Source organism: Hakea prostrata, chromosome 10, assembly GCF_041222555.1.
Source record: "Hakea prostrata isolate BN-2017 chromosome 10, UWA_Hpros_2, whole genome shotgun sequence".
Taxonomy (NCBI): Eukaryota; Viridiplantae; Streptophyta; class Magnoliopsida; order Proteales; family Proteaceae; genus Hakea; species Hakea prostrata.
The window spans coordinates 29,316,971-29,339,509 of NC_142609.1; the positions used below are offsets into that span (position 1 = coordinate 29,316,971).

The 22,539-nt window shown below is 39.8% G+C and overlaps 1 protein-coding gene across 1 annotated transcript in view; it reads right to left on the reverse strand.

The window, feature by feature from the left end:
• Window positions 1-22,539, reverse strand: part of LOC149002433 (uncharacterized) — a 57,750-nt gene that overhangs the window by 25,682 nt on the left and 9,529 nt on the right. Inside the window, exon 2 of the mRNA XM_089136616.1 lies at window positions 8,383-8,485. Coding sequence (XP_088992742.1) covers window positions 8,383-8,485 — 103 coding nt within the window. The remainder of the gene's footprint in view (window positions 1-8,382; window positions 8,486-22,539) is intronic.

Here is a 22,539-nt window from a genome sequence, read left to right on the forward strand (position 1 = left end):
TAGTTTTCTTAGGTCTTCTTCTTCTCTGCTGTTTTGTGGGTTTCAATTATTAGACTTCATGTTTAGGTTCAAAAACATGGAATCTCTTTAACGCAATTAGTTTTCTTTTAATTGTTTACTTCTTTTTATTTATGTCAATGTAACCATTAGTTGTGATCAATGCAAATTCAAGTTTCTTCATGGGCTTCGTCTTTCTCTGGTTTAGCAATTTCAGATTTGGTTTAACCCAAATCAGATTGCTAGGATTGGTTAAATTTGGAATCGATCAATTTTTTTCATTATTCAAACATTCATTAGTCGTCTCTCCTGCTTCTATCTACCCTTTCTATTCTTAAAGATTAGGAATTTATTTTCAACATTTTATTATTGTTTCCCTTCCCCCATGGATCTTTGATCAAAGATGCCTACAATCGTGCCTCTCTTTGGCTAAGGTTCCGTTTTCATTTGTTCTTATGTTTATTAATTGTTCTATCATCTCCTTTTCGCAATTTTTATTTTACACTTCTTCCCCTAATCAATGGACTGTAAACTACGACAAAGGGTTCACAATCAAACGCATCTAGTTGCACTCTGCTACCTCGATCCTGAGCTGAAACTTGAATCACTTGCCTTTTTATTTTTTTTAATCTATTGTGATCCAATTATTCCCGTCTTTATTTACTTATGCACTTTTTTTTTTCAAATGATGAATGGTTAGGCATTTTTATTTTATTTCCCAATTCAAATTTCGTTAGATGCATGTTTAGGACCATTAGCTTAGTTAAATTAGTCGGGGAAAAAAGAAAAAAAAAACCCATTCTTACTCTCACATTTCCTTGAAATATTAGAACTAAGTGGTATATCTCCCTGAATTTGACTCGTAGCTACACAATACCGTGTGTTTGTGATTGTTTTAATTTCAGAACAAAGTTTTTGCAAACTAAGAGATTTCTCAGGAGGAATTATCTATTTGGTTTTTCTCAATTTAGGCAAATCAAAGTGGTTTTTATTTTTTTTAATTAGATATAAACAAATAAAATAAAATTCAAAGATATTACTTTTAACTAGAGTATAAATAAAAACGTATAATAGTCCTTACTCTATTGTAGAATCCTTAGGATTCAATTGTAGGTGGCTATGAAGACAATATGAATTCCCATGCTGTCAACCTATACAATACCAAGTTATACAACAACCTTACGGCCTTGGAATCATTGTTTCAATCTTTGTAAGGAAAATTCCCTACTTACCTACTTCCCCTTACCATTTGGTGTATGGTAAAGCCTGTCATCTTTCAGTTGAAAGAATTAAGGTATGATGCTTATGACAACTCTAAGATTTCTAAAGAAAGGACTAAGTTTATCATGATAAGCACATCCTTGGAAAATCTTTCGTACCTGGTGAAAAAGTTTTACTTTACAATTCTAGATTGCACTTATTTCCAGGAAAACTTACTCTTGCAGGGAGGGTCCTTATATTGTGTAGGTTGTGTATCCCCATGTTGCTATAAAGATTATGGATCCTACCACTACAGTAACTTTTAAAGTAAATAGTCATCGACCGAAGCCATTAAATGAGATGCCAAGGGGTGATAGTGTAGAGATTATGCATCTCTATAAGCTTGTTTACACTGGTGACTAAAAGGTATAACCCTCCTTCACTTTGTCCTTGTTTTTCTTTTTCTTCATGTATTGAGGGCATTGCATCAATTAACTGTTGGGGGGGGGGGGGAGAAACTTAAGTTTTTTTTTTAGATTTAGATTTTGGCTTTTGGTTGATATACATACCCTTTCTAGTGCTATGATGTGATAACAAAAAGAGTGATTTTGGTATCCATCGAGCGCTCACACATAAAAACCATGTTCAGAGGAATGTAAATTGTATGTATCTTGAGATGAAACTTCCCTTAGAAAAATAAGAGGCCCTCAACTTGAGGTTGACGAAACCCCAAATCTAGGGCAGGGGGTGATTTGTTAAATTCCCTGGAATTTTTCACGTAGCCCAAGATTTCCAGCAGAAGGGGAAGGTGGTTCAGAGGTTATAAGGTATTTTGAGGCTTTAGGGAACCTTGCTGTAACAGGGAATTAGGCCTGCAGTTACCGTAATTTGAAATTTCTCGTAATTTGAAATTTCTGACTTGAAATTCAAATTGAATTAGGTTTAGGGTTTAGTCCGATTGGGCTGAAGCTAGAAGGGAAGGTTACTAGGGTTAGGGGAAGGATACTCCTAATGTTTGGGCCAGATCCATAGATCTGTCCTCAAATTTTGCGTCCAGAAAAAGGTCCAAAAATCCCAGAAAATTCTGGAAAAATAAAAGAAACTTGCAGGTGGCCTAGAAGAAGAGGAAGGGGTTGGAAAGGGGCTCTAATGGGGTTGGGAGGTGACTGGATTAACCTGGAGCTGATCTGGAGCTGTCATTTGATGGCTGTAGCTTGTAGAAACTTGCTGGAAGTTGCAGAATAGAGTTCAAAGCTTCAAAAAGAATAAAGAACTTTCAAAACTGCAGAAGACAATGGCAAATACCCAGCCGCAGGTTACCCATCTCAGGATCCCACGACTTCTCTCATGTCCATTCTTCAAATCACAATTTTATTCATCAATCAATCTGCCAATTACAATGCAGAAAAAGGCTATTTATAGACAAAGATAACAGACTCCGACTCCAATTGGGATCTCCTTAACTGATAGGATCCCATTACATATTGGACTGGACTCTTATCCAAAACCCTCCTAACAAACAAGATAAGGAATCTTATCTAACTAAAAAAACAACTTTAAATCAAACTGGACTCTTTAACAATTTCTAAATAGAAAACAACCTCTAAAGATCCCCTTGAGATAAGGAATCTTATCCACAACCAACTCAACACAACCAAAAAAAAAAAGCTATAACTCTCAAACACTAACCCAAACAAAAAAACCAAAATTGGATCCATGACCATTGGATTGAAGGGATTCTATCAAAATCCATATTGAGCCCCAAAAGGGGGCTTGAAAAATGACCAAAATACCCCTGGTGTATTCGGCAAGCCTAAGTGCCTTTTTTTCGGTCTGGTTTTTGGGGCCTTTTTTTTTTTTTTTTTTTTGTGGGGGGGGGGGGTCCAACCCATGTTAAATTAGAGGTGTTGGACCATCTGTGGGTCTTGTGGGTTCTTGATCCTTCGATTAGGAGTTGAGACCAATGGCATGACACAGAGAAGAAAAGAAAAGAAATAACAATAAAATAAAAAGAGTAGAAAGTAAAAATAAAATTCCACAGAATTGTACAAGGTACTCTAACTTAGGAATCGTGGTGACCATAGTTGTCAAGGCGTCGCTTAATCGTCGCCTCGGTGTCTGGGCTCCTTTGGAGTGCCTCAAATTGGCGTCGCCTTATTTTTAGGCAATAAGGCGTCTGCTTTTTTTTCTTTCTTTTTTAAATCACGAGAAAGATGCCTAATTGAAGGCATATATTGAAATATTTATTAGATTCCGATTGTAAAGTATCTATTGTTTGAATCTATATGCATATGTATAATGACGCTACATGTGATCAAATGTTAAAATAAAAATAAAAACAAACAAAATTGAAAGAGATTAAGTTCTTAACTCAAGTCTCACACTCTCACTCTCACTCTAATCCCTAATCTCTTTCTCTCTTCCTCTCTTCTTCTCTTCCATTCCCGCAGCGACACTCTGGCAAGCAGTGGTCAGTGACAAGCAACTTCTTCTCTTCCTTTTTTCTTGCGACTTCTTATTTAGGACCTATTATGTGTGGTTTGTAGTATGTTGGATGACTTGAGGTAGTCTGATATTAATTTTTTTATTATATAAGATATGATAGATTTAGAGTGAATGAGATGTACACTAAAAATTTCACTTAAAAAACTGCCTCAAAAGCGCCTCGGAGGGCGCCTCGTCGATTCATCGCCTCAATTAGCCTAAACCGCCTTGCATCGCCTCGTCGCCGTGACAACTATGGCGGTGACTTCATTGAAATCCCTAGGAAGGAGATTATTGAAAAGAACTCTAGCATCACTGTCAATGTGAGTGTATACATAAAAGCGAAACAATAAAGTAAGTTGGGTTTTGGTGTTTGCTTCATCATGTTATTCAGGCCAGCCGTAGTGGAGTTCACTACTCAAAAAGAAAAAAGAAAAAAAAAAAAGAAAAAAAAAAAGAGAAGAATGGTATGAAAAATATATAAATACATATGAGTGTCGTTAATGCCTTATTGAAACTCTTCGGTAAAAAACACTCCAAAGCCTTAGTCCTTGGTCCCATTTACTCTACAAGTGGTTTTGCCTAAAGAGAGGTTATACTTGAAAGATATAAGGTGAGACTCTTATTCAATATATGCTTGGTCTTAAGAATAAAGGGGCAATAAAGTTAAAGCAAAACCAGTTGAGGAGAATTGTCAAGAATTGTCATAGTTACGGACTGTGAGTGTATGCTTACCTATTGTCAAAGTTGAAACCTACATTATTTAGTTTTGAGCTAAATTAGAATTTTGGGTGTATATTCACTACAAACACCCACAAGATACGACTCGTCCTCTAGGGGTAGCCTTGTGGGTTAAGGTTTGCTGCACATGTTAAGTGTAACCATGATTCCTACAATAGTTGGGATTTTTTATCCCTTATTTTTTCAATTCTTTATTTTTGCTTTGCTTGAGAACTAGCAAAGAAAAGTGTGGGGGAAATTCTAATAAGTACATTTATTTGTGAAATGTGGCAAGTAACTTTCATATTCTTGAAATATTTAACATAATTCAACCCAAAAAATTTGAATCTTTTGATCAAATATTTATTTGTTGACTATTTCATGAAAACAAATACAACAACAACAATAAGCCTTGTCCCAACTAAATGGGGTCGGCTACATGGATTCTTGCCTTCCAATTAGTTCTGTTTGAGGTCATGCTAGATAAAAAGCCTAAGCTATGCATATCCTTTCTCACCGCTTCTCTTAAGGTTATCTTAGATCTGTCCCTAGCTCTCTAGTTCCTTTAATTGGGATTATATCACTTCTCCGTACAAGAGGCATTTATAGGTCTCCGTTGAACGTGGTTGTGCCACCTTAAACGACTTTCTTGAAGCTTATCACTTATGGGAGCAACTCCCAGACAAACTCTAATATGATCATTCATTATCTTATCCTTCCTAGTTTTGCCACTCATCCATTTTAGCATCCTCATTTCTGCTACATTGAGTTTCTCTATATAATTCTTTTTAACAACCCAACACTTTGCACTGTATATCATAGCTGGTCGAACGACAGTCCTATAGAATTTCCCTTTAAACTTTAATTAATGGAATACGTCGATCGCACAAAACGTCGAATGCACCTTTCACTTCATCCACCATAATTTAACTCTTTGGGAAACATCATCCTTTATATCACCTCTTTTATTTGTTGACTATTTCATGAAAACAAATCAAAAATCAAGATCAGTCATACCACTAATCTGTATTTGCCTCATCAAAAGAATGATATTTTCCAATAAAAGTTGTTTCATAAACCCAGCTTAATGCTAAGACTAGAAGTTCACACTATCACAAAGTAACAACCTGCTTTACAATCATATCTCAATGTACATGGTATCATTCAAGTAAATCAAATACACTTTCTTATTTACAAATAAGCAAATACAGCCACCTCACCCCCCCCCCCCCAAAAAAAAAAAAAAGAAGAAAAAAGTTCTACAAAAAAGTTGGTTTATTCTTAATTGAAACATTTAATTTTTTTAATGGTGGATTTTTCTCAAGACTAAAAGTTGCATAAATTTTAATACGATAAAACATTGCTAAAAACAAATACTATAGTTAAACATTCATACTTCTATTTTTATTTTATTTTTTTAAAATTATTTAGAGCGATAATGATAGCATCACACACATCAAAACAAAGTTTGACAAGAACGTAACTCCTCCAATATAAATAAGATTATGCAATTATGGGCCTGTTGGAAAGCTGGTTTTGTGCTCTATCTAATACACAAAAGTCTCATGGAAAAAGAAGTTATTCAACTGCTTAAATTTTTAAGATGAACATGTTTATATGCTAAGATAATATGACAAACATGGTTTGTTAATTTACTTATTTTTTTAATGAATAACTTGTATTCGTATGATTCTTTAACATTCATTTAACAAATTAGTATATTTATATAATTTTTAATTTGCTATATATGCCAAATAAAATGGCTACTTAAAAAAAAGAGGACACGAGTGCTTTTTTTTTTGCCATGACTCATGACCTACTGCCAAGACTTGTAACCTTTGCCTTGATTGAAGTAGCTGAGCATATGCACCTTCACCTCGAGGTAGCTCATGCTCTAACATTCTCTATGCAAGTTCCCGCTGGTTTCTAAGGCAACATTCTTCTAACTGTTTATCTAACTAACCGAATGCCTACAAAAATGCTAGATGAATGCTGTCCCATCAACCTCCTCCTTGGCTACTTGACCTTTACAATACTCCAGATCCACCCCCAGCAAAAGTCTTTGCAAATGTTGCTTTTGCATGTGATCATCATGTTCATGGACAACTGGGTACAATGCATCTTTCTTGGAAATTTAGCTTCTCAAAAAGCTACAAATTATACCAACCTTATGATCTCAAGCTGTTTGTTACAATAAACCTTGTTTTTCAATTACAAGTACCTTTCCACTGCTCGATTCCATCTTTTCCCCACCCGGGGGCGGGGGGGGGGGTCCTTCCCTTGGAGATTTACAGTGACGAAATACTACTTCAACATGGTGTAACAGGGACAATTGCCTCAGTTCACTGGAAACAAGAGTTAATAGTTCAACCAACCTCAAGCCTCATTACAGTCTTAGCTCAAGGTCTTTGATCATACAAGGAAGAAAGGAAAAAACAAGTTCTGAAGCCCATCATCGTCTCTTGTGACCAAATGTATCTACCAGTTCTAGATCAACAGTTGCTCCATTCTCTGGTGAGTCTGTTGATCCTACCTTTAATTGACCAATTGCTTAATAAAGTCAAGTAGAACATGCAACCAACAACCAATCTCCAATGTAGTGTATGACTCTCTATCCCATATTTCACAAACATTTGTTTCTTCATTATCCTATGTATCCATTCCTAACAATTGGCACGAGGTTCTAACTCATTCTTACTGGAAAGAGGCAAAGAATGAATAAATGAGAGCTTTGAGAACGAGCAAGGACTGGGAGCTAGCTCATCTTCCAACAGGTGAGAAAGCCATGGGGCGCAAATGTGCCTCTGTGGTGAAGCATAAAGTTAATGATACTTGCATACTTAAAAAAGCCATATTGATTGCTTGAGGATTCACAAAAACCTATGGAATTGACTATTAGGAAACTGTTGCACCTAAAGCCAAGATCAGAGCTAATACAGTTGGAGGCAAAAAATGCTTGCCTTAATGGAGAACTACAAGGAGAAGACTACATGGGTATTCCACCTAGATTTGTTCCTACACGCACTCATGGGAAGGTTTGTAAACTTAACCATGCCTTGTATCGATTGCAGTCTCCTAGGGCATTGTATAACCCTAGCAAAATAATATATATATATATATATATATATAAAATTAATTAATTTATTTATTTAATTTTTTTTTATATTGCTGCTACAACCACCTGTTGGTCGGAACCTCAGTGTGTCCGAAGATTACTGCTATTGAAGGTTAGACTGTAGGCTTTAAATAATTTAATGTATGGCATTTATATAAGAATAAAACCTCAAAAAAAACTACCTGAGTGTCCAATTCCAACTCCTATAACAGCTCCTCCCACTTTACCAAACCCAATAATTTAAAATCTGATCGAAACAAATGGCATGTGTAATATAACACTTAGCTACTACATACTAGGCTTGATATAGCATATCATGTCCAACTAGTTAGTCATATTATATGTGTATTATTTGCATATCCCAATGTTCAACTGAAAGGAACACTTCTCTACCTCATTTATGCGTATACATTATAAAGAATGTGATTTTTATATGAACTAGTACTAATACATATTAAATGTGAAATAAAATGTGAATAGTACTTTTGTAAACTTAAAGTTGGTTTGCCTCAAAATAAATATTAGAAACAAAAATCCTTAAGGAAGTGTTTGATGGGGTGTCTCTTCGACTTACGAACCTTAGCCTCTTACCCAGTCTACTCATTTACTCCACCTCTGTACCTATTACAGTTTAATAGCGGCCAGTGATTGTAGAACTCCATCAATAATGCATTTTTTATTTAATTTTGCATAGATTGTGTTATAGTACTTTGGCAGCTTCCCTTTTTAGCTATGTCTTGCTTCAATAGTTTCCTTTCAGTTTATCTGTATTTAAGATAACAATGGTTCATTCAGTAACTTCCATGTACAAACTCTAACTAATGGATCAAAAATTTGAACAACAATGTTTGTAAGAGAGGACAAACCGGATGGCATGTTTGTACAGAAAGTTCTGACTACCCAGGGCGGGTGGCAGCGCCGGAATAAGTCACCATCAACTGTTCTTGACAATAAGCGGACAAATTTCATCTGTGCAATAATCACACACAAAAATACATGTCAAGACACGCATTCTTTGGCTTCTCTAAATAACAAATGGTTACACCAGATACATGAACAAATAATGAGATAACAGAAATAATAATGATAGTATTAGTGTAACAATAAAAACGAGAAGGATAATTTTGAACAGCATTAACCAATACACCACAAACATGCACAAGCGCTCAACATGTAAGTTGAAGAAGGGAAAAATAAAGACAACGTGAATATTTAACTGTGTGATGTAACCCCAGGTTTTGGGTTAGACAATCAGGATCTTCTAGAATGGAACCAGCACTCAACTAGGGCTTATGAAGGCCTTCGCTAAGGGTTGTAGGGTTTATAAGGCTTTTGGGTTTGGTGAAACAGGTCTGAATTTTGCTGAATTTTGAAATTCAAATATGAATTGGAATTTAGGGGCAAATTTACGGTTTCGACTAGGGTTGGGAAGGAGCAAGGGTTGCTGTTTCGGTAAGTCAGAATTAGTAATACTACTAATCTGTAAGTTAGAAATTGTTTCAGAGAAAGGGGGATTAAGTTTGGAAAGGTTAGGGTTTTCTTGGAAACTTCAAAAATTCTGCAACTCTTCTCAAGGAAGTAGATGAAGTGCAGAAATTCTGAACACCAGAATTAGAGCTGCTTTGGGGGTTTTAAGATTAGGACTAGGTACTATAGGCTTAGGCAATCCAATAGAAGGTATAAAGGTGTGTCTTGGGGCTGGGGTTGAGGGAATCCTAGTGGGGTTAGGACTGAAATCGTGGGGAAGAAGAATAGGGGGAAAGGAACTACTGTAGTGAGGGTTTGGATTGGGGAATAGCTGCACCTGAAGGGGATGGGGTGGGGTCTTAACTTACTTGAATGGTGGTGAGCTTGCTGGAAAATCTACAGAGGAGCCTGAAGATGATGAAGGAATCTCAAAACTTGAAACAAGAGCACTCTATCATAGCCGCAGCAGCGTTCCAAGAGGAATCCCACGACTTTCCCAAAGTCAAATTCTCAAACTCGTCATTCATCAACACCAAAATAACTTACAATAGAAAGGCTATTTATAGCCTGAAACAAAGGACTCTAACTAACTCATACTGGGATATCCTGGCTGTTAGGGTCCCATTACAGCTTGGACTCTGAAACACTTATCCAAAGGAATCTAATGCAATCTCAGCCATTAGATCTAAGATCTAAGTAACCAAACTGCAAACAAACTAGACTCAAAAAGGAAAGAATTCTTCCTCTTTAAGTTATCCTAAAAAGTAAAATTTCTTAAAAATGAAACAATTCTTTCCTAAAATAACACAACTTTATGACTCTTTCCAATTGAAAGTTTATAATAAGAAAATAAATACTGATTTGACTCTCAAGGCTTCTAAATAAACTAATTTACTAGATTTCAGTCTTCATTACAGCACGATGCAGGGGTAGGAATTGACCACTCTACACCTGAGATGGAATTGGCCTCCCTGCCTCACGGTTGGGCTTGGGTCCATTCTGGGGGGGCCCAACCCTGGATACATCATTGTGCTTATTACAGAAGTCTGACTTACCAAAAGAAAATTTTAAGTACTCAGAAGTCTGGATTTAAAGCTACTTCTAGCTTAAGGAATTAAGGCAAGCTATAATTGCTACTCAAGTGAAAACAGCTCCAGCTCAAGTTCTAAAACAAGAAAACCTTCTCTTTCACCAGAAAAGGCCATGTTCAGCTGCAAGAGATTGAAAAAACATTTTGATGGGGAATTTGGGGGGGACTCCCAAATGGATACCACAAGAACAGATTTGCCTTCATCTAGGCAATATGCAAGAAAATCCTGCCCCAACAATCTGGAGTTTATCCCCTCTCATTGTCTACTAGTTGTAGAAATTGACTCCAGATGTAGTGGCTGAATCGAACTTGTTTACACTGGGACAACTGGGCCAAGTCAAATCAGCCCAGCTGGTCTTCTAAAAGACAACAAAGAGGCCAACACACTGTTCACATGAACAGTATCATAGACCTTTGTTGGCCTTGAAAGATATTATTTGAGGATTTTGTGAGACCCATGAATAGATTATGTCAAGATCTTTTATGAAGACTGAAGATAGAAGACATCATGTGATTCATTTAGTTTCTATTTCTATTTAGTGTTCCTAAATTTCTAAAAGTTAGTTTCTATTTTAGGATTCAAGCATGTGGCTGATAATAAAGCCTAGATTCAAGTAAGTTTCTATTTTTTTATTATATATTCAGCAGATCAGCAAAATATTCTCAGTCATAGTTTCTATACTATTTTGTAACTTGAAGAGCAATTAATAGCACTATAAATATGTAACAGGTTGTACGCCCACAAATTTTTATTAACTTGCTAATGAAGCTTTGCTTTGAATTTATTATCTTGCCTCTTTGCTTGAGTGGTAAGAAGGGCGAGGACCTTGCTGTTGAGAGCTAAATACCTATGGTTGAGGACCCAGCGTAGAGAACTGAAACATTTTTATCCCTTATTCTTCTCTTTTTCAAGCCTACGTTGAAGTTGTTGCTGTATGAACTATTGCTGTCCTTCATTCAAAACCTGATCTAGTCTCTACAATCTGATTTGGCCATGCCCCTTGGATCTCCAATTCTATCTTAGTCCTGACCTTTTCTGTTTGTGGGTTTGATTGGGGCTAAGTCATCCTTGATCTTAGCTTTACATTACTTGTTATAAGAGCCATGGTGGAAGAGAGTAGTTCTAATGACCCTAACCATGTTTAGATTTCTCACAATGATCTCATTCAACCTCTATAAAGGCTGGTGGAGAAGATTTGATTCTATGGAAGAGGAATCCATGAGTGGAAGGCCGAAATTTGTCCCAACTATCGTCCACCTCCAGCATATGCTACCACGAAAGTTGTCAATGTTTAGTGAGGCAGTGAGCACAATCTTTGAATCCTGATGTAGGACCCCCCCCCCCGGAAGACCCAACGACCCAACCCAGCAGGGTGGGACAACTTTTCAACAGCAAGGGCATTTTCGTCATTTTGGGTACCCCTAGTCCAGTCCAAGTTGCTCTTGTTAGATGCAGAAAGTTGTCAAGTGTCTAGTCCTATTTTTATTTTGTTATTTAAATCAGTCCTTGTTAAGAGTCCTAGTCTACTTGGGAGTTCCACTTAAAGTAGGATTCCTCTCAACTGTTGTCCAAATTTCACTAGGAGTCCAATCCTACTCTTACTATGTAATTTGAATCCTTCTAGGATGAGATGAAGAAGAGTCCTAATTGAAGTAAGAGTCCTCATCATTTTATAAGTTTTTATTTGTTTTGCTTTGCTTTCAAGGTTCAGCCCAAGTATGAGTCCCTGAATGTAGGCTATAAATACAGCCCAATACATGTAAACAAATCAGTTTATCATTGAATGAAAACTCATTGAAGGAGAAATGAGTGGAGTTTGGAGGTTTTCTAAGGAGGAAATTCTGTGGTAGCCTGGTTTGTGGCTTTGTTCTTGCAATTAATCTACTTTAAGATCTCAACGACAATAAGTTTTCGTCCCTCAGAGCCCCAACTGTTTACCCCCTCTTTCTCTCTTGCAGCATTCTTTTCCCCAAAACCCCTAAAACTTGGATCTCTCCAGCCCTCTCTTCTTCCCCTACCATCGCACCCATCCTTGTCTCCCATCCCATCCCTTCGGCACCTCTTCTTCCTCACCAAACCCGAAAACTCAGTAGCTGCCGATCCCCTCCAACACCATCCTCTTCAGGAAACATCACCCCTCCCTCCACTAGTTTTGACAGAACAACTGAAAACTGTTAGGATGGGATTAGGGGGGGCTTTCAGTAGTACCTGTTCAGAACTTTGAATAGAGCCTTGTTGGAGCTGGAGTTCTGTTGAAGATGGTGGTCAAAGGCTGTCTCCTACAGCCACTGTCAAGGATCTGAAATGGACTTCACTAAACCTTCCTAAGGTTTGGATCTTCAAACTTATTGATAACCAGAACTCCTAATTGGATCCTCAAACTAATTGACAAAACCAATAATTAAAACCCACACAAAGTGCTTGAAAGGAAGCTTTCATTGAATATTCAAATCTGCCTCTCCCCATCAAGTGGAGGGGCTTATTTATACATCCTAGGCGTTGGGTTTCCTAATTGGTCTTGTACTTCAAGCCCTATTCTAGCTGAATTCTATTTTTACTATGTCTTTTAATTTGATGTGTACAAGGACAGACTTAAACTCTAACTAATCATACATATGTTTTATGAAAATGAAAAATGCAAATGAACAATTCCCCTCATATGGATAGAGTCGTAAATTCTGCCACTAACCTATCGACTAGCTGAAGAAAGCAATTGAAACTGGAACGAAGTAATCAACACTGAAAATAAAGCAATCAGACAGCAACCTAGGTGGCTCCTTTGGCCCTACACTTGGTCTTGGACTTAATCTTGGACTGGGAGGGTTCAGATACTGCATCACATTTTTTTTTTTTTTTTTTTTTTTTACAACATCAAGGAGATACCTACAACAATATACATCATATAACTCACAGAATCCACAAGGTAAAGTTCATGTTGTAATGTCTTAAAGTATGAACATCCAAAAGATAAAGTTCATCACAAGAAAAATAAAAGCATCATCTAGGATACGGTTCATCCAACCCACAAAATAAAGTTCCAGTCATAATGTTCGAAACAAAATTCAAAAGATAAAGTTCATTATATGAAAGAAAACACCATCCATCACAGATCCATAAAATCCCTGATGTGAATGCAAGGACCCACCCTGGCCAAAAGTCTAAGCGGGGCCCCAAAGATGGCTCCAAGAAGCCACCTTAAGCTGGCCGAACCTCTTTAAAGAGTATTTTGGGCATTTTAGCCCTTATTTCATTTCTGAATTTATTTTTATTATTTCCAGAAAAAAATTCGTGGAGTCTAGATTGTTAATTTGAGTGAGGCTTGGATTTGTTTATAGAGTCCAGTCCAGTTTGATTATAAAGTTGTTTTTGAAGGAGTCCAATTTAGTAGTTTAGATAAGATAAGATTCCTTACCTGTTAGGAGTTTTGGATAAGAGTCCAGTCCAATATGTAGTGGGATCCTATTAGTAAGGAGATCCCACTTGGAGTCAGAGTCCGTTATTTTAGGCTATAAGTAGCCTCTTCATGCATTGTTATTTTCTGTCTTGGATGAATTAATGAATTGATTGTTTGAGGATCAGGGTCTCCTGTATGGGTGAGCATTGGTTGAGTAAAAAGCTTTCAAGTTCTTTTTTATCTCCTTCAATTCAGAAGCTCTCAAGAGATCATCAAGCATCCAAGCAACCATTCCAGCAAGCATTCCAATCTCCAGGTACAGCAGTCTTTCCACCCTTCCCCCTCTCTTGCACAAACTGTAGAAGCCTCCCCAGTCAACCATAGCATCCCAGCCCCTTCCCCTCTTGTTTGACCTAGGAAACCATCCCCACCCCATCACGACTAACCCCTACCCCTTCCCCTTCAATTCCAATTAACCCCAACTTTCCCCCTTAGCATTTGTGGCCCCTCCCGTTTCCCCCTTCTCAGCAATACAGCCACCTAGTCCCAATAGGAAATCCCAAACCCCAGCCCCATTAAACTTCCTTTCCCTTCTCTTTTCGTCGCCCCTAGTACTAGATTACAGTCCTGATGCGTCCAAAATCTGCTCAACCCTTAGATCTCCTCGTGATGACCTGCAAAACGAAAGCGTCAAACGTGGCCCGACCGCTGGGGTCGGGAGTCCACCTCCGAAGGCTAAGTCAGTTGATGAACTTAATCACAAATGGCTCTGCTAGAAGCACAGAGCTAAGGAATAAAGAACTGGGAAAGGTGATCTAGATCGTAAGCCTCTGATAGTTTACGTCTACCAGTCTGTATATGAATCTGAGTCCCTCACCTCGTATGGCAGTGAGGTTTATATAGAGTGTACCTTCGAATCTCCTTCGTTGGATGCACTTGAGCCTTCTTCGGGTAGTCGTTGGATCTTAACAGTTAGATCCGTTCAGCGATAAGACTTATACTAGTTTGGACTAGTAGAGGACTCCTGAGAAAACCTCCAGGTTATGCGATGATTATCCCTTCGATAATGATTAGCAGCAGCCGTCAATTTGAATCTGCCATCATTAGGGTAATTAACCTAATCCATAAGTTGGATTAGGGCGTGCTTGTAGCTGAATAAGTTTTCTTCCTCAGCAAGCCATCTTACGGATCCGGTTCTCTCGGGAGCGAGTCAATTCCTTCTATCTCGACCGGGGTTGAGGATCAAACCAAGTATGAACCCGGTTCGATCATATTTTCTCCATATCACGAGCCCCCCAGACCAAGCGTTCGGTCGATCCCTAGGGCTTGGTTTTTAACTGGGTTCTTCGTCAGGCAATAGTCTCTGCGTGTTTCATTAAATGTCATATCACATTTAATGCGGTGGTCACTTTTCCTCGAGCGTTGTGAGGGCAATGCCATGTGTCTCCTTGCAGTCGATTTGTCGTGGCTCACGTAACCCAAGCGATGGTTTCCGAACGCCTGTTTTGGATTCGTGAGTTCAAACTTTCAAAACGTCTTCTAATCTCGATCGTCAATGTTGAATCAATCTCGATCGTTCAGATTCCCGAACACTCGTGCGGGTGCTTTAAAAGCGGTTCGTTGTCTTCGTAGGTTTCATTCTTCTTGTATGGAATTTGAACCTTCGTCGTCTGCTTCGCGCCTTTCTGGCTCTCAAGCTTTTGCATCACTGAATCAGTAAGTTTACTGGTCTTTTTCTTTTTGTATCTTACTGAAACAAGTAATGGGGGATAATAGGGTTTCTCTGGTACCCAGTGTCAGTAATAGTAGTGGTAACGAAGCTTTAGCTTCCCCTCCTTCCGAACAGTCGGATAGTGATAATAAAACCCTAAACGTCCCTCGCGCGAATTTGCTGAAGTTTCTCAAAAAAGTTTGGAGAGAAAAACCAAAACTCCTTCTGTCCTTCCTGAGTCTGGATCTTCCAAGACTCCTAGGGTAACTGTCGAGTCTTCTAGGCAGCCTCAAACTTCCAGGTCTGATGGCGGACCTGGCTCTGTCCCCTCCGTTTTCAAGGAGGAAACCCTCCTTTCAGCAATCCAAGATTTTGATTTTCCTCCCTCTTATCAGGTTAGGGCTCCCCATCCTGATGAGAGGGTTGATTCAACCCTTTCGGGTGAGTTTTCCCTGTACATAGATGCACTGGAAAGCGGGGTTTGCTTTCCCTTTTTTAATCCTTTGTTCTCAGCCGTTCTGAATGACTGGGACATTTGCCTTGGAATGCTCCTTCCCAATAGCTGGTGTCTCATCGTCGGCTTCTTGGGTTTGTGTTTTGAACTTGGCATTACGCCATCTCTTTCTCTCTTTGTGCATTTTCATGTTCTTTCTATCTCCCATCCTCCCGGCTGGGTTTTTCTGTCCAAATGCAATAAGGCTGAACTTGATTGGAGGGGCAGCATCCTTGTCAAAGGAACTTGCCCTTCTAACCACAAAAGATGGCGCGAACGATACTTTTTCTGTCGAGCGCCTCCATCAAATCTTAACTTCCCGACCGTCTGGAGGCGGTGGACTTCTTCTTCTGAGAATAACCGGGGCCTTCCCTTATCCAAAGAAGACGAGGCGGCCATTAGGAAAATCAAATCCATTCCATGGTATCAAGAGATACATGGACTTGAGGTGAAGTATAACTCCATCCTTCAGTACTGAGGCTTGGCTCATTGTGAGCTTCTAACCATTATCTTTTAAATTTACTGAAGTCATACATCTTTAATTCTGACTCTTGTTCTTCTTTGCAGTGCCTCCAAGAATGAACCCCGAGAACCTGCGAGTGAAGGCCGCTAGGGCCGTTGTGACAGCTGAGCAACGATCACCTAGAGCCTTGACCGTTGATCAAGAGGCTTCTGTTCCCTCCCCCGACCCTTCTTACAAGGGTATCAGGAATGTCAGGCCTGTGGCTGATGCTTCGGGTAAAGGGAAGAAGCCGATGGTGGAGAGGTCAAATGTCTCCTCCTCCGCCCGAACCAAAAGGAGGCATGATACATTTGATGCTTCCTCCCATAAAAAATCCAAAAATTCTGCGGACTGTGAGGAGGTCTTCACTCCCCAGTGGACCCTGAAGTTGACCGACAGGGTGACACAAGATCCTGAGAAAGCTGCAGAGTGGAGCTCCCTCAGTCTTATACCTTCCGATCGTCGAGAATTTGAAGCCCGGGACGACGTTGCCCTTGTTAATCAGTCCACAAGGTAACGGTCTTCCTACTTGTTTATTTTTTTCATAATCTCTTATGACTTCTTCTGATAATTTCTGCCTTCCCAGGAATGCTGTGTTGAGCTTCTATCAGCACATGGAAGCATTGAGCCGGGTTGGCCACAACGGCTCCTTGCTGCAGACCTGTGAAGAGAATTTGGCCAAAGCCAATTCTGAGATAGACCGGCTTACGGCAGCTGCCGAAGAGCTGCAAAGAAAGCATGAAGAGGAGATGAACTCCCTTAAGGAGGCCCTCAATTCTTCAACGGCTCGCGATGTTGCCGCCGAGCGTGAGGCCAAGAAGCAGAAAGAAGATGCCACGTTGTTCGGTGACAGACTGGAATTTCAGTGTGCGGAGAACGAAAGATACTTGAAGTGGGCGATTCCTAGCAAGCCTAAGCACATCAAGCCAGAGCTTCGGAAGGATTGTGTTCGGAAGTACCTGAACAGCGTACCTTTCTCCAAACTGCTAGGTGCTTACAACATCCAAGCTTATCGTTTGGGGCAAAATGACGTTTGGGAAAGAATTCTTGAGTCAATCCCTTCCTTCGATACTGCTCCCTTTCGTGAGGTATGCCACAAAGAGGTCTTCGGGAAATTAGGCATGAATCTCCAAGACTGGGCTCGGGAAGAGGATGATCCTTTTCCAACTGACCCACAATATGAGGAATATCTTGCTGACGAGCCGACACTTCAAGAGGAAAAGTCACAAGCCGAGTCACAAGCTGCTGCTGAAGAGGACTCTGACAACGACAATCCAGAGGAAGGCTCCTCTCAGGATCCTGAGAAAAGTCCTCATGTACAGGGCTCCTCGGGCAATAATGAGGAAGAGGCTTAAGGAGTTATCTTTTTTCTTTTTTGTAAAGATTGACCTCCTTGCTAATGAATATACACTTCTTCCATGTTTGCCTTACTATTTCCTCGTCTCCTATCGAAATCTTGTCTTGAATATCAAAATATAAATGATAAAACTTATCACTTAACTTCACATTCCTCGACGAATGATAATCTTGTAAAGATATTATGAAGATACGTTTTGGAAAGATGCATTAGTCTTCCCCACTCCTTCATTTATTGCAAAATCCACACGTTTCCCTTATGGTACCTGCGAAGTCCAAACGTTTTCTTGCTTTGGTATACCATTCACTGTTTCCAATAAATTGGTAATACATCCATTATCACAATGGCGGTGCGACGATTGGAAGTATTCCTGCATCGTGTGCTCGCTTCCACATGTTTCCATGTGGCCTCCCTCTGACCGTTGATCTTGCTTGTTGCGGATTTCGAAGTGTCTTATCGATCTGGGCCATTGGTTGTCTTTAGCTCTCAACCGTCGTCTCAATACCTGAGGCTATTTAAAGCCTTCGTGGGTACTCTCCATCTATCCTGCTATCTGTAAGTTAGATTTGCAAAAGCAACATTCCGTTCTCCTGCTTGCTTCCGTATTCGTCGTACTTCAACAATAACTCTGTCAGCTTCCGAACAAGTGAGCTTTTTGCTATTACTCATCTCTTTCCCTTTCCCCCTGAGTTAACTGCATAGTAGTAATACTTGGGGTTTATTTAATCGGTATTTCATATTTGACAGAGAACTAGGGTTTTCCCTCGTTGCTTTTGTTGTTGGATTTCTGTACTGATACGGTTTTTTCTGTGTATACAGTGGCTCCCAGAATCGACCCGAACTTTATTAAAGCGAAATCTTGTAAGAAAATCGTTTCATCGGCGGTGGTTGGGGCCAGTGAGGTGGTTTCAGCTGGTGAATCCTCTAAGCGTAAGGCGACTTCTGTTGGTGAATCTTCAAGTCAGATTCCCACAGTTTCTATTGATGCCACCCCTACGCCTCTTCTGCTTGAAGTGATCGCTTGTTCTTCCCAGGAAGATCTTGATCACTCCGCTGTTGATGGCGCTGCTGACACCCCTGCTGCAGAGATCGTTCGTGCACCCCCGAAGGAGACTCTTCGGGCATCTGAGGCAACTATGTTGGCATCTGATGAAGGTGCGGTCCCAGTAGGTGCTGCTGCTATTTCCAATTTTAGTGTTTGTTTGGCATCCTCTTTCTCTCCTTTGGAGTTGGAGGATTTTGCCACCAGGAAGCGTCGTCGGTTGGCAAGTGATGAAGCTCATCCTTCTCTTGATGTAGCTCATCCTTCTCATCCTTCGCCAGAATTAGTGTCAAACGAGTTTGACAGAGCGTTGGAATGGTGCACTTCTGCTTGAATGACTTCTGAGAGCGCAGTTCTTTCCAAACTTCCAGATGAGGTCTTTATGAAGTCAATGGTGATGTAAGTCTTTCTTCATTATCTTTTGATTATGAATATTACTCTTCTGCTCTTTTTTAACTCGGAAGTTGTTTGCAGGAGTCTTACTGGTAACTTCCACAACCAAGTGGAAGCAGCCTCTAGGCTCAATAGGTTGAGCAATGAAGTTTCCAGTTCGGGAAATCTCTGAAGCTAAAGATGCTGAGATTGCTCGCCTTAGGAAAATAGCTTGGGAGGTTGCAGGAGAAAAGAATTCGGTGATCAATTGTCTCCGGTCAGACTTGGATGATGCCAAGGAGAAGATCCGGCAACTGGAGCGAGGAGTTGGAAAGTCAGGAGCCAAAGGATCTGAAGCGTTACCTCAAAGGCAAGCTGTCATTCCTTTGCCCGAATCCCTTCCAACTGATGTTCGCAGAGCCTGCGTCTTCAAGTATTTACACAGTAAGCCCTTTGTTGATATGTTGATGCTTATAACTTGTAGGCGTACCGGGATGATGAGAACGAAGTATGGGAATCAATACTAAGGAAGGATCCTCATTTTGATACGACTCCCTACAGTGTTGTTTGCCATCCTGAAGTATTTACCAACCTGGGCCTTCCTCCTCCTGACTGGACCAAAAATAAGATTGATCCTCCGCCTTCTGATCCAGATATTATGCATTATCTGGAAGATTCTCCTGTTTATTCTCCCTTGGAAGGATTCAATTATGAGGAGCTCGTATTGAATGCAAGTTTGGTCGAGGACCATACTTCTCCTGGACAAGCTGAACAAAGTGTATGAAATTGCGGAGGATTTTATACATACTGAAATGTTTTTTGTAATCCTCATTTCTCCTCTTCTTTTCCTTGAATCCATACCAAAGATTGACTCATGTGTTTGTTCTAGCAAAGTTGTGCCGATCTTGTATGACTTCTTAATGATCATCGATGATGACTTTCTTTTTTGACCGAAGATTGTATCCAGCTTTTGTAATCTTATGTTTGATGTTGAGACCGGCCTCTTCTGGTCTTTTGAAGAAACAAGAAATTAACTTCATCTTGAACTTTGCTAGTCACTTGAATCGCTGTTGCACTAGGTCTTAGTTGTTTAGAACAATGCCTTTACTTAAAGATTTCCGGAGAAATACAATAAGTCTAAGAAGGAACTCACTCGGGTTTTAAACCGATGCCTTTACTTAAGGATTTCCGGAGAAATACAATAAGTCTGAGAAGGAACTCACTCGGGTTTTAAACCGATGCCTTGTAGAAGGAACTCACTCGGGTTTTAAACCGATGCCTTTACTTAAGGATATTTCGAAAATTCAATAAGTCTTGAAGGAACTTACTCGGGTTTTAAACCGACACCTTGCGAAAGGAACTCACTCAGATTTTCATCCGATGCCTTGACTTAAGAAGTTCCGAAAAAATTCCATAAGTGTTGAAGGACCCACACGGATTTTCATCCGATGCCTTGGATCTTGTTCTTGAATGTGGTGTATGATGCCCCCCCAATCAAAAAATAATTTGTTGAAAGCCAATAATTGCATTGATTGAGTTGAAAATGTTTACATCACGAACAAAATTGAAATCATCATCAAGGATAAAAAATTTTGAGATGCCTGGCATTCCACGAACGATCCAACTCTTTCAGGGTGTTGATGTTCTTCAGCCTGTAAGCTCCTGAACCGACTGGTTTTACAACCATATAAGGTCCTTCCCAGGAAGGGTCCAATTTTCTTTGGTGACGTGGGTTTGAAGCTAAGGTGTTTCTCAACACCAAATCTCCGGCTAAATACCGACGATTCTTCACTCGGGTATTATAATGAGACGTTATCCTTCTTTGATAATGTTGAGTTCGTGCTATTGCCTTTGTCCGAACTTCGTCCAACAGATCAAGACTATCAAGCAGTCCTTGCTCGTTCGCTTTTTCCTCGAACCTCGATCCCGTATTGTCCCCGCCATTATCTCTACAGATGCTAATGCTTCGGACCCATATGCTAACCTGAATGGAGTTTCTCCTGTGGGTGTTCGAACCGTAGTTCTATAGGCCCACAGTACATTATGAAGTTCTTCGACCCATAAAGCCTTGTCAGCTTCGAGTCTTCTTTATCCCCTCCAGTAGCGTTCGGTTAGTAACTTCAACTTGTCCATTGCTCTGGGGGTATGCCACTGAGGACATACGATACTCGATCATATATATTCCGCAAAATTTCTCGAATTGCGGACAGTCGAACTGAGTACCATGGTCAGTGACGATAATCTTTGGAATCCCAAAGCGATATATGATTGACTCAAGCACGAATTTCTCCACTTTTTTCTCAGTAATTGTTGCCAGGGCGTTGGCTTCAACCCATTTCGTGAAGTAATCAATTGCTACTATCAGATATTCTCGTCCGCTCGACGCCTTGGTAAATTTGCCCATGATATCAAATCCCCACATCGCAAAGGGAATGGGATCTAGAATCGAAGTCATGGTTTCCGCTGGGCGCTTCGATACTGTAGCATGAATTTGACAGTTGCTACATCAACGAACATACTCCATACCAGCCTCTTGGATCTTAGGCCAATATAAACCAAGCCTTAGAATTTTGTGTGCCAGGGCTCGTCCACCCATGTGAGCACCACAAATCCCTTCATGAACTTCAGCCAAAGCTGATTTTGCTCCTTCGGGACCTATACATCTCATAAGGGGTCCTGAATAAGATCTTTTGTATAGTCTCCCATTCTGGATGACAAATCATGCTGATTGTATCTTGATCAATCTTGCCTCTTTTGGATCCTTAGGTAATTTGTCATCTCTCAGATACTCAATTATCGTATCCATCCAGCAACGCTCTGCTTCAATATAAGAAATTTCCTTCTCATGATAACTTGGAAATGTTATCTCTTCAATGTGGACCGAAGGGTCTAGATTTTTTTCTTTGGCATTGGCTAATCGAGATAGCTCATCTGCCACTGTATTTTCAGTCCTCGAAATCTGAGATATCTTTAGATTCCGAAATTGCTTTTGAAATGCCTACACAATTTCTTGATATTTCTACAAGCGTGGTTCTTTAATACCATACTCCCTCTGGACTTGGTTGACTATAAGTTGAGAGTCACTATAAATAGTAACATCTGCAATGGACAATGCTTTTGACAACCGAAGTCCAGCTATTAGAGCTTCATATTCTGCTTCGTTATTACTTGCTTCGAATGCAAATCTCAAAGCATATCGAATAATAAATCCTGCTGGACTTTTCAATAGAATTCCAGCTCCTACTCCATCTTTATTACTCGAACCATCCACATATACCTCCCAAGTGGTTGGTATAATGGGATCTTCAATGGTAGACTCCACTAGTGCAGTAGTTTCTACTACAAAATCAGCTAGTGCCTGAGCTTTGATTACGGTTCTGGGCTTAAAGCTCACTTGGAACTCACTGAGCTCACCGACCAGGCCACCATTCTTCCAGACAAATCAGGTTTATTAAGAACTTTACTGAGAGGAAAAGTTGTAAATACCTCAATTGGATGAGCCTGGAAATATGGCCTTAACTTCCTGGCGGCCATCATGAGAGCCAGAGCCTGCTTCTCAATCTGCGAATATCGTGTCTCTGCATCAAGTAATAC